The sequence below is a fragment of the Sprattus sprattus genome (assembly GCF_963457725.1).
Source record: "Sprattus sprattus genome assembly, chromosome: 2".
Classification (NCBI taxonomy): domain Eukaryota; kingdom Metazoa; phylum Chordata; class Actinopteri; order Clupeiformes; family Clupeidae; genus Sprattus; species Sprattus sprattus.
The window spans coordinates 53,039,749-53,052,922 of NC_137921.1; the positions used below are offsets into that span (position 1 = coordinate 53,039,749).

A 13,174-nucleotide genomic window follows, 5' to 3' on the forward strand; every position below is an offset into this window, starting at 1 on the left:
AAGGATTGAAAAAAGCGGACTGGGGGGTCTTCTAGTTCGTCTTCTCTGATGAGTCCAATTTTCAGCTTTGCCCAACACATGGTCGTCTGATGGTTAGACGGAGACCTGGAGAGGCCTACAAGCCAGAGAGTCTTGCACCTACTGTGAAATCGGACTCATCAGAGAAGACGAACTTAGAAGAACCTCCTGTCCGCTTTTTCAATCCTTATGGTCTTTTACAAACCTCAGCCAGGCAAAGTACAACGTTGTCCCGGAAGAAAAACTTGCTTCCTTTTGCTCTGACAATGTTCCCCAACTCTGAGAAGTGTTTTTTCCAGCAGGGCAATGCTCCATCTCCAATTCCTACTTCGGTGAGTGTGAAGTAGAAGTCTGGGTGCTTAGGTTTTTCCCCAAGAGTCAAACAGATCCTTAAAATCAAACCACCAGTAATTACATATCTTTTAGACTCCCACTACAAAGAAATGTCTAAAACATTACATCTTATCATACTCATTGTGTTCAACAGGCAAAGTCCATTTCTTATATTAACATTTTATTTTGAAATGGATTTTGTATGGAGCAAATTTATTTTGTATGGAGCATCATGTCTGTGGTGATATAAAATTGTTAACAAAAAGAACATCCCACAAAAATGGCCAGGCTGTTGTTTATTTGTTCCTGTTGCGACCTCGGGCCAGAGCCCCTCAGACAGAGTCAAAGTCTACGCCACCACTTCCCCACATACACACACACACACACAACTCTATCAAATAAATAGAAAGCCTCTTGTATGTGTTCAGATCAGTTAGTCTTAAATATCAAGGCATGTTTACACATACTCCTTTACCTGTCAAATCATAAATGTTTTAATTAATGCAAAAATACAAAAGAAAAGTAACAATACAAATACTTCAAGCTATAAAAAAAAAAAAAAAAAATCTAACTAAGCAGAAATGCAAAGACCCCTGACTGATGCGACATTAAATTGGCAAAAGAAAAATGAACACCATTGGCACAAAAACAAGCAAACAAGAAAACATTCCAAAATCAGAAAATCAACGTTGAGTTCCTCATCATCACAGGCACTATTTCCACAAACTCGGCACCATTGTTTTTATATTTTCTGCTCACAGGCTGATGTGCTTTGAGGTCACAATCATGTGTATGATCACTGGCAACAGTTGCCACCTTCTCTTCCGGTTTCCACTTCCTGATGATTTTGAAATGATATTGGCCACAAGTTTTATTTTGCACTGTACCCATTTTTTTTTATCTCATCCTAGAAGACTGGAGGCAGCCGATGGTTTCATCAGAAGCTAAGTATTTCCCAAGTGGGATGCTTAAACTTATCAGACAGGAGTTGTCAGGTAAGGGGGTAGGCTAGTATTTTTGAGATGCCAAAACACACTGACCACACCTACTTCAAACTGAACACCACATACAGCAAATCCACGCTGACAGTCGTAAAGGTGAGCGGAAGAAGCCGCTGTGCTGATAATCAAAACAGATGAGAAAAGAAAGTGGCAGATGAGTCTTCCCGTGTACATGGTGAAAGACACAGATGAGTTTGCCTGTTGCCATTGGGCTACTCTACCTGGTTCAGAGATGCCTTGGCCACCAGTGATTACATATCCTGACTGAGGAAGAACAAGTATGTGCGCTTCAACCGGACGACATGGTGACTCTCCACATTTGAGCCAACTAGAGTTCAACAATCTTCAGAGGGAAAACAATCAAATAAAACCAATCAATTAAGTGATAGAAAAAAAGTAATGTAGCCCATGTACCACAACAGTGTTCATTTTCACCTATGTGTGTCTGGATATTTGCTTGGCTTCGAACAGAGCACACTCACACATTTCTTACAGGTGAGTCCATTCCAAACGCTTTGGAGAATTAGCTTTGAAGTGAGGTTCAAATTCAGCATTACAAAAATAATTCATATGAAAAATTTACGAAAAAGAAGAGAATACTGAACATGAATACATTTTGAAACAAAACAGCAAAAAAAGCTCTTTTTTTGTTTAAATATCAATTTCAAATAAATAATTGTTACATAGATATGAACACATTCTTGCAGAAGGAAACCTGCTTTGAAAACGATTTCACAACAGCCTCTGTGGCACGCATTCAACAACTGCAAACAATAAGGCCAACTATATCACAACGTTCATTGAACATTAGAGCCCACACGGATCCCACCAGCAAAGCACCTGACGAAGAGATGAAAGGCGAGTATTTTCTGATGAAGACATGACATCAGGCAAAACACATCAGAGAAGGAGGATTGAAAGAGAGAGACAAAGAAAGAGAGATAGGGGTCGATGTTTATTAGTTACTCTGCGACCTGATGGCACAGTGGGCGCTATCTGTTTATCAAGAGCGCCCTCTGGTGGCGACGGCGTCCGGAGCTCTGCTGGTTTTCTTTGGCATGCTCTGGCCTGTCTGCTGCTACCATGTCCCCGTTCCACAACCTCACGATGGAATGGAAATATTCATTCCTCTGTTTATTCATTTGTTTGTTTGACTGTTTGTTTGTTTGTCATTTTTTTTTTGGATTTGTTTAATTCAGGCTCGGTTCATTTTCTTCCATTTTTCTTACTTTCTCTGTCTTAGACATGTATTTTGTTCTTGCTAAAGTGCAGCATTATTGTGTCTCAGGGTGGGGTGGGGTAGGAGAGGGAAGGGAAGGGAAGGGGGTTGTTCTTGTGCAGTCAATAGCAGCCCTCCTTCCAGCTCTCATCCCTGATGCCACTGTACGTGCGAGGGGCCGGCAGAGACCTAAGAGAGGGAGAAGCACGCCACAGTCAGATATGCATTTTACTGCCCTCTGTCCAGCCCCTGCCTCCAACATGGGGTGGAAGTTTCACTTCTTCACAGCAATGACAAGAACAGACACTTGTACTAGTACCGCACAAGTGAAAGAGTCAAGAGAAATAATACCTTTATTCATTATTTCAGGATTGATCAATCATATGGGTGCTACCCTGAACAGGGCCTGTTTTTTGCCATGTATTAATGAACAATGGCATTTATTTATGCTTCCTTTGAGTGTGCAAGCATCTACGTTAGGTATAGGTTGTGCCTTCTTGCTGTAGAGTCAGTGACTCAGTGGCCCCTAATACATGTGTCAATGTAAACCGTTTACATCGCGTCTGTTCCGATAGAAACTTGCGAAAGTGTTGCAATTGCCTCATGTAGGACTGGTTTAGATGTGATCTGTTCGTTTTTCCGCCGATCGTCTGAGCCTTTCGAGAGAGGTGGTTTACCCCGATCGTTCGGCTCAGAAAAGGGCGTGTCAAATCAGGCCGATGTGTCATGGGGGAGGCGGTGCGTGACTGGGGGGAGATGACCCAAAAAACAAAATAACCCAGGCAGTTTCATCTTCGAGACGTTAAGGCTTCTTCCAATACTGACAGCTGACTCATAGCTTGCAGGTTTGCGGCGCTTTAAGGAGACACATTTGAGGGATCGTCAATTAATTTAAACCTTTTTTGCTTCCGTTAGTGTGTGTGTGTGTGTGTGTGATAGAGACAGAGAGGACTCAGTAAAACATCGGAAAACACAGTGTCTCGTAAGCCTTAAGCTATCAAATCACCCCCACAATGAAATTTGCCATTACAGTCGCGACAAACTTCTTGGCATTGTGGTGCGCCCAAAACGCAAGCTATAAACGTAGCCATCCTAATGTAACCAAAATATAACTCTGCTGATATGCCTAACCTTCGTTCTATTTAGAATTTGTCTTAGCACTATGCAGGAATAAAATAGCATCTACAGTGTCAGGATTCAGGCGAGAGCGCCTGGCTTCTATAACGCGCCCTGCTGCACTGAAGGAGCGCTCACTCGCAGCACTTGTTGCTGGAACGCATAGAATTCGTTTTGCAAGGTGCTGTAGTCGTGGGAACGACTGGCCTTGTTTCTCCCAAAAGGAAAGTAGATTTTCCTCTGCTGATCCCGCGTCTATATGGAAGTTTGTAGAGAGATTGCGGGGGAGTAAAATGCTCCGCTGCCGAAGTAGATTACATGTTTTTAACTTCGGGGTTAATTCCCTTTCCTTTACGTCTGCTGCTGGCTAGTACAGACAGCCGGAAAGGTTAATAAATGGAATGAAATAGCTACACATTACACACGCTATGTTTAAATAAAACCCACGTTACTCACATACTGGTTAACACTGTTTGTTACAGCACATAAATGTTTGTCGCTACATCCAAACTGCGCCACCGTTGTCCCTCCCTGTATCTGCTCCAGCCGCACCATTTTACTTGCAATGTGAATAATTTAATTTAAATATGCTTATTGGCATTTGTTGCACCTTAATCATTTTCTACAAACATGATATGCTATGGTGTAGTAGACTGAGACTCTATTCACTACTGCACAAAAACTAGACACGTTTGCAAAACTAGACGTTTGCAATGAAGTAGGTAAAACAACTTTCGCCAATATCTCCGTAAGGGAGATGGGTTATGTGCTCAAATTTCCTGGGATCAAAGAAGACGTTAGTATTCATGTGCAAACTAAAAATCACGTCTCAGGACTGCTGTGCATGCAAGTTATTTTGGGTGTCTCAACTGTAACTAATACCACTGTCATATAATTATGAGTTCAGTAAAAGACGGAGCAAACACAGTTTTCTACCGTTGTTGAAACACATCCAGCGTAGACTCGTTTTCTTTCCATCTGAGAGTGGTTATTCAAAGAAAATATTAAGAACTATATCCTGATAGAAAGAAGGGAACTTTAAGCCACTACACTGCCTGTGCACGATGCGGATCCACGTTGATATTGTTAGTAAACAAACCAGGTGGGAGCACATCTCCGTGGTCTTTGCGCATGCCCGAGGCAATGTAAACGGTTCACATTTTGCACATGTAAACACGTAAGGACAAGAGCCGTTTCCCTTGAAAATGTTCACACCTACACGCGAATACGATACGATAAACTGATCTGATCACATTGGCACATGTATTAGGGCCTAGTGTGTGAGTTTGTAAGTGAGAGTGAGAGTGTGTGTGTGTGTGTGTGTGACTAAGACATACCTGCGTACGGGCTGTGCCAGCTTGCTGCGGGGCACGGGGATGCCTCCACCTGCAGAGCCACTAGGGCGGGGCAGAGCGCTACGGACGGGGGGGCCTAGGGAGCGGGTGGGGGTGGAGCCAGCCGAAGAGCCTGGGCTAGGATTGGACACTGCCTTCACCGGCTGCCTTAGGGCCAGGGGCGAAGGCGTGGCCGGGGTCCGGAGCTTGCTGGGGGAGGAGACTGAGTGGAACGGAAAGAGGAGAGATCATTAAGCAGAGAACACACAGACTCTCTCTCACTCACGCTCACTCTCACTCTCACTCTCACTCTCACTCTCACTCTCACTCTCACTCTCACTCTCACTCTCACGACTGCATAACACACAGAATGACCAAATCCACCTGATGGCATGAAATCAAGACCCTTAGGGAAGAGTGAAATGGTGGCACACTAGTTTACATGACTTTAATGGGACACACGTCATGGATAGAGGTAGACAGAGGGAGAGAGATAGATAGAGTGTGTGTGTCCAACAGAATGTACAGGGGGTAGATGGTCCGTCAAATCATGGAATTTGAACATTAGAAGGTTCTTGACATTCACAAAAAAAGAACCAAATTCCATGATATTTTTCAGGATGGGGGAGAGGCAGGCTAACACATCCCAAACTCCCTAGCCGTGCAGAGAATGTGTTTACGAGAACCCTTTCAAATGAAGAGGGTCAACAATAATAACAACAAGAGAATGGGCGAAACCAATCACGATCACAACACCAATCACAGTCAACCACTATGAGCACCACGGGTGCCATGGCAACAGAACGTCAGTGGTACTCACTGAAATCTCCATCGTCTCCAAAGCAACAGGCCAGATGGACTAAACAAAGATGGAGACAGGAGAGAATGGCAGTGGGTTTACAGGGCAAGACTACGGCCACCGCGCTCGCACAGAGTCAGCTTCAGAGAGAACCACTCATCTTATTCCTGGACATGTTCGATTGTACATTTGTAGACATACTACAAATGGGTTCTTTTACTGGCACATGACACACACACACACACACACACACACACACACACTTAAGGGCCTTAGGTTTTAAAGTTGTAATTAAAGTCGTACATATTTGCTAGGGTCTGGATTTTAATCGTATGCTACATACACTCCTTCTCACTAATACAAACTGCCAAAAGACAAGGAGAAATAAAGAAGGGGTTGAGGATGGTTCACACACACACACACACACACACACACACACACACACACACACACACACACACACACACACACACACACACACACACACACACACAGCAATTTCGTATCACTGACCTATGCACATAACCACCCCAACCAGCATGAGACCACACTTTCTTCTGAACCATGTCAACCACAGATCAGAAAGTTTAGCTTCAACCAACAAATTGGTCCACTCAGAAGAGATCTCTGTACCAAAATGCACACCCAGTTGAGTGTGGCTAACCACAAAAAAAACGAAAAAGGTTAAAAAAAAACTAAAAAAAACACATCAGTTTTAAAGGCAACTCAAACCTTCATGTTCTCCATTGATACAGATGCATTGTTTTGGGCTTTTGAATGCAGTTGCCTTCTAGAGGCTTCCACAGCATAACGTGTGAGGGACAAGCCCAGGATTTTTAGGCAGTGTGCCAATGTAAGCATAGAGCTACAACTCCACTCTCCGCTTCGATTTACCCCTTTGAAAGATTTAGCCCTTATCTTGAAAAGCTTTCAGTCCAGTCTCATGTGCGGCCCATTGATCTGCCTGTTTCTGGCTCTAGCAATCAAGCCGCACATATGCTAGCTCCAGCGGGCGCTGAGTCATGGAAATCTGAAGTACTACACGATAGGGAGTAGCTGAATTACACATAACGACCCCTATGTCAAAAAACTGTGTCCTTTCCTAACCACTTTTCCCTGACCTTGATGGAAAATGTCAAGAGGTCATGGAAAGATGTAAAGCACGTAGGAAAAGACAACCCTGGTGCTAATAGAATCTGAATGCACTTACACCGACACACTTACACTCACACGTAATCATGCGACGGCAGATGTTTTTGACGTGGGTCTTTAATCATTGCTAACACACGGAATTGCGGGACATTATCTGCTTTCCTTTCGCGAAGGAGGGTCCAGTGTAGGAGATACGAAAGGAAGCACTAACCAGCTCTTATCATGACTGCAACTTAGACACTTACGTGTCATTTCACTCAGTTTGGAACCTTCCTTGGCAAAACTACCACTACCACTATCATGCCAGGAGGAAGCCATGCCTACCATGGAAGGACCCCAGCTGTTTCTGATGCTTGAGCAGACACCCTTAAACACTTAAAGCATGACTAACCAACAGTGCTTCAACCATAGATATATAGAATTACTAGATAACTCACGGCGGAGTCTAGAACGTCCGCAGAGGTCGGCCATCTTACCCCGGGCAGATCGCTCACCGTAACATTGTGGTGGTAGTGAAAAATGTACATTTTAAATAACCATAGCTTGCTCAATTTTCAACCGATTTTTAAACGGGTTGGTTTGTTATAAACGTCAGAGATGTAGCTATGACACTATATACTTGTGAATAATCATTTAATGTTCTAAACAATAGAATAATTATTCTAAGTATGTACAATATACGACAATTCAGCATGACGTCACAATAACAAATATCTTACTTCCGGGTGGCAAACTTCGCCCCTGCCCATAGTAAACCTTAACAAACCAATAGGATTTTCCATGTAATTTAACAAAGGTACGAACACGTTTAATCATAATTATGAATATGATAACAACACGTTTTATGCGGATGAGCTTGTCAACTGAAAAAACTAGACGTTCCTGATTTCGTTGCTGTTGATATTTGTTAGCGAACAACGGTAATATTGCATCGACCAAGTCATTGAAGAACATTGAAGTAAAGTCGTAGTGACTGAGATCGCTACAATATCCAACTTAACATGAACGATTTTCAGGACTGTTTGTAGCTTTCCAGCTATTTGTGTGGACACAAGAATTTGTCCATACAGATATAAATAAAGTACCTATCTATTTCACAATAAATTATCGTATTATAACTTTACATACTTTAACTGTAATAATCACAATATCATGTTGTAATGTAGAATTTACTGTGAAATCAATAGACACAGTAAGTTACTGTGAAAAAAATGATACAGTGATTTCACAGCATTTTGTTATTCCACAGTAATATACTCTATTCAAATCCTCCTTTGAGATAACCCAATAAATGACTGTATGTTTGAACAACTGCGCTGCATTGTGGGCTGAAGAAGAGACAGTTGAACTTGGATCCACGAGGATGATAGAAGAGCTCAAAGGTAAGTTTGACAGACAGCTTGTCACAACTTTATAATATTGTTTGTTGTCTGGGTTAGTAAATTAACGATGTTTTGGATCAAGTGTGCGAGTTATTCGATGAAGAATACGCGAATTAGCGTGAAAGTTAAAGTTAGCTAACGTTGGCCACCAGCTGCAGTAACCAGCTAAGTAATTTTAAAGGCGTTTCCCCCCGCGAAGCTTTGCCTCATATCTTTGGAAAGCTGAAATTACGTGTTTTCGTAATGGTCCCCTGATGTCTTTAAGAAGCATAGCGTGCCAGTTATTTGGTCGAGAATACGCAGTTATTAGTGCAAATATGCGCAAAAGTGAGCTAATGTTAGCCTCCAGCTGCAGCAACTAGCCTAAGTAATTTCAAAGCTGTGTTTCTCCAAAAAGCTCGCATCACAGACAATACAGTATTTTATATCTTAGGAAGGTGCAAACTATGTGTTTTCATTTGGTGGTCTTTACATGTCAATAGGAAGGATATGCATGAGTATTTGCTAGACTACTATCTCTCAGTATGTCAGTAATTGCTCTCCATTCTTTTTCAGAGGCAGTTAACAAGAGTGGAGCAGGCTGTTGAGGTAAAAAGAACACCTTGCCAAAGGGGCAAAAAACTATTTCATCTGATGAATAAATAAGTGTTTCTCTTTTTACTATTGTACTTTGATCCGTCATTGAATGTTTCATCAAACTAGCAAATTACATTTTGATCAAATTAAGCTTATATTCATGAATCACTACAAAGTTGCTATAGTTGATATTTATATTTAAGGATGATATTTTCTTAAAATATATTTATGAACTGTATTTTAAGGTCTTTTCCCTACGATGGAAGCCAATTTCTTATATCAATCTGGCTTGGCTTTCAATACTAATTTATTTGGTGTACGATTTGGTTAAAGGGGAAGGGGCACCACTGCATGTGCCTTTAAAAACAATGCAATATAAAATCTGTAAAACTGAAAGTTGTCTTTGCTTATTGTTTACAGGTGCATCTTGGGCATTTACTCAGAACAAGGCTCGAAGGAGAGGCGTGGACTTTGAGTGGTCTTTGTAAATGTGAATTTGTCGTGTGCATTTTTATAAATCACAGTTTACAAGTCAAATTTGCAGTATTTTGCAGAGTTATTTAAATTGTAAATGTACAGTACATTTCTGGCTACTAGTTGCATTACCTTTACAGTAAAAAGCATAACAAAACAGACAATTACTGTAATTTATAAACAGCAAGACAATGTAATTCCACAGCTACATACCGCTATATCACAGTAATCCAATGGCATGACAACTGTGAAGTTACAATATACCGCTGTAGTTGCATTGCATTTTGCTGTGAAATGTTTACAGTAATTACTGTGAAACATGTACAGTACTTTACTGTGAAATATTTAAAATAAGTAACTGTGAAATTACTGTGAAAGTAATGCACTGTAAAAGTACAGTACCCACAACCTCTCCGGTCAGCCAGGTTTGCCTGTGTCTGCCTCTTTCGATGGCGAGGCGGTGCTTGTACATTGTCATGGTTTTCCTGAGTTTTGTGTCTTTAACTGTCTTTTACTGTATTCAGGTAATAAAAACACCTTGTGCATGTGTGTATTTATTACACCTATCTGTTCTGTTTAATAAGTTAAGTTAAGTATGCAGTGTCATAAATACATCTCTGTACAGGGTGGGGATTTCAACATGCATAATTTCTTGATGTATATTTGTATAGGGAAATATTGTACCTACTTTAGATCATTATTGTCAGTGGAGCACAGTTGCAAGCCAGTTTAAAGACATATTATGACGTCATGATGGCCCAATGTAAGTCAATGGGAAAAATTGTATTAGTTTTTCTTTAATGTTTTAAAAAGTATAACGTTTAAAAATATGACAAATACATAATCCTAGTGTCCTTTACAAGACCTACACAACACATTTTGAATGAAGTTTCTACGTTAAGGTGTTCGAGCTGAATTAAGCACAGAAGTCGGTACAAAGAATAAGTATAAGAAACGAAGGAATAACAATACGGGGCATTCCATGCACTGTAAGTATTTATATGTATATAGTGTCATAGCTACATCTCTGACGTTTATAACAAACCAACCCGTTTAAAAATCGGTTGAAAATTGAGCAAGCTATGGTTATTTAAAAAGTACATTTTTCACTACCACCACAATGTTACGGTGAGCGATCTGCCCGGGGTAAGATGGCCGACCTCTGCGGACGTTCGACTCCGTTGGCCGGCAACGCGGATAATGTATCTAGTAATTCTATATGTCTATGGCTTCAACACCTACTCCCCTACTAATTATATTACTATAGTAATAACTTCTAGGCTAATGTTATATGAGTAATAAAGTATTACAATAAATACATTTTAAGAAAGTCATTTCAATGAGAGTCTGCTTGCTTAGAAAGACCCCTGAAACCCTGACCCCATCGTCGTGGTAACCATGTTGCCATGACAGGGTTGGTGGGGTTACCTCGTAGAGACGACGGGCTCTGGAGGAGCTGTTTGGTTTTCGGGGAGGGGCGGGCAGGAGGGGCGGAGTACCTTTGGTGCTGGGCTTCTGGGGAGACAAGGACATGTTTACTGTCTCTGGGTGGTGTGAGTGGGGCGGCTCAGACTGATCTGAGGTCAGGCGCTGGGCCTCCGCTGCCTCACCACAACCACCAGGAGCTGATCGGCAGTCAGCCAGAGCCCAGAGACAGAGCGGGGAAAGGGGTGGGGGGTGTGGGGATGGGTTTAGGAGTTAGGTACAGCCAAAGGAAGGGGGTGGGGGGTGTAGATAGTTAGCCAGCCGGGCAGCCAGTCAGTCATCATCGATGTGAGTCGTAGGGGAAGCCATCTGAGAGAGGCCCAGCCATGTCCGCCACACAGGGGACTGGAGAGCCCATTCAAGCTCAGGGCGGCTGATCACCACTAGATGGAGCCACAGCCAAAGATCTTGAATGCGTGCGAGAGCGAGCCAGAGGGAGGTGGTGATGGAGAGGAAGGGACAGAGGGAGAGGGAGAGGGAGAGGGGTACGGATCCGGATCAGACCAGGCCAACCCTAACCAAGCCATCAGCATGTCATCTCAGCAAGGAGCGGACAGGGAGAGGAGAAGGAGCAGAGTAAGGGAGAACATGCTTCTGTCTAGACCACAGCCAAATGAGACACGCACACGCACACACACACTCACCACTGTGGGATTTAGAAAAACCTATACGACTCATAAGCGCACACACACGCTTACTGAAGTGAGATTCAGAACTGCTTTAAGGTAACAGCTTATTTAGCACATGGCTTTTGACTGTGTGCCTTTCAGCTTTCAGGTGATCTAAGTATGACGGGATTAAAACAGGCTCTTAACACATTATAATTACAGCCTCATTAAACCAGTATTAAGTCTCATCAGGAAGATTATGCCCAGGATCCCAAGAGGAATAAGGGAAATTTAAGAAAATGTGGTCATGCGTTATCAAGGATATCGGCACCCAAATCTCACCACCCAGGACATTTCCACCGCGACAATACAGCCATGTAATTTTAGGGTCAATTTCCTCCCCATTTTACGCTGTGATATAATCACTTAAACGGATTCAATTTGAAGGATTAATCCATCATAGTTGCTGTGCTCAGTCAGCAGTCTTCCTTTCCCTGTGGAACATTCCTTTGCCTCTAGATTGATTTGCCAGACAAAGTGATAATTATTACTAGTGGAAAGAGTGAATGAAGGCTTCTAGTAAAGGGCCACTGCTCCGGAGGTCTGCTGGCCTCTCTCAGTGCTACTCAGGCTTACAGTCTCCGCTGCGCTGTGTGTGTGTTACCCACATAAACTTGTCTGTGTGCGCAAGAGAAAGGTGACCGATGCAGAGAACAGAGCACAGATAAGAATAACAAAATAAAAAGGATAGTATTATTTGAAGACTGAATAAAAAACAAAGAGAGATAGCAGGAGGAAACGAGTGCTCCCTGGTAGCTCAAGCCAAGCTGTGTGTGTGTGTGTGTGTGTGTGTGAGTGAGTGTGAGAGAGAAACAGATGGAGGTGTTTGACTGACTGCAGGTTTCATCGGTAAAACACAATATCAGATGATCTTCCTGTGGGCTTTCAGAAAAGAATCGTGAAACATGAGATTATTACAGATGATATACCTATACTGTAAAGAGAGAGAGTGGGAGTCCGTGTGTGTGTGTGTGTGTGTGTGTGTGTGTGTGTGAGAATGTGTGTGGGACTGAGGTCTCCAGTGACTGCCAGGATGCTTGTGTTTGGATGCACCTGCAGCCACATAATCTCAGTGAACTCAGCGTGTAGTGTGGGCGTGCCTGTGCGCGTGTGTTAAAGGGTGTGTGTGTGTGTGGGGGGGGTACCCAATGGCAAAATGACTGGAACAACTGTTTTATGTACACTGTTCAGTCAGAGTATTTGCTTCTTTTGAGGACATTTAAATATGTATGTGCGTATGTATGGATACGCCAATGTGTGTGTATGCGCATGCGTGCGTGTGTGTGTGTGTGTGTACTCACTGGCAGACTGGCTCTGGTGGCGGGGCGAGCCTCCGTTGGGCATCTGCAGGTTGGACTCCACGCTCCTGCTGTTCCTGACGGGCTCTGGCGCCGCCACCGCGCTGTGGGCCGGGCTGGACCGCGCCAGGTTCGGAAGGCTCCGTCTCAACTTGTCTGGACACGGCAAACACCAGTGTATGGTTACACATAGCATTACCACCAACACACACACACTCAACAGTCCCCCCCCATGGCACAGAATAGCTTGCACACCCACACCCACAAACACACACACACACACACACACCCAGCCACAGCCACAGCCACACACAGCCAC

General features: G+C 43.0%; 1 protein-coding gene across 2 annotated transcripts in view; it reads right to left on the reverse strand.

The window, feature by feature from the left end:
- Positions 1 to 336: 336 nt before the first annotated feature.
- slain2 (SLAIN motif family, member 2) overlaps positions 337 to 13,174 on the reverse strand; it is a 26,913-nt gene continuing 14,075 nt past the window's right edge. Inside the window, exons 6-9 of one of the 2 annotated variants that reach the window (XM_080832859.1) lie at positions 12,859 to 13,011; positions 10,833 to 10,919; positions 5,025 to 5,244; positions 337 to 2,760 (exon numbers count right to left, since the gene is read on the reverse strand). In XM_080832859.1, the coding sequence (XP_080688985.1) occupies positions 2,694 to 2,760; positions 5,025 to 5,244; positions 10,833 to 10,919; positions 12,859 to 13,011 (527 nt within the window). In that variant the 3' untranslated portion in view covers positions 337 to 2,693. The remainder of the gene's footprint in view (positions 2,761 to 5,024; positions 5,245 to 10,832; positions 10,920 to 12,858; positions 13,012 to 13,174) is intronic. The other variant, XM_080832860.1, reaches the window with a different exon arrangement.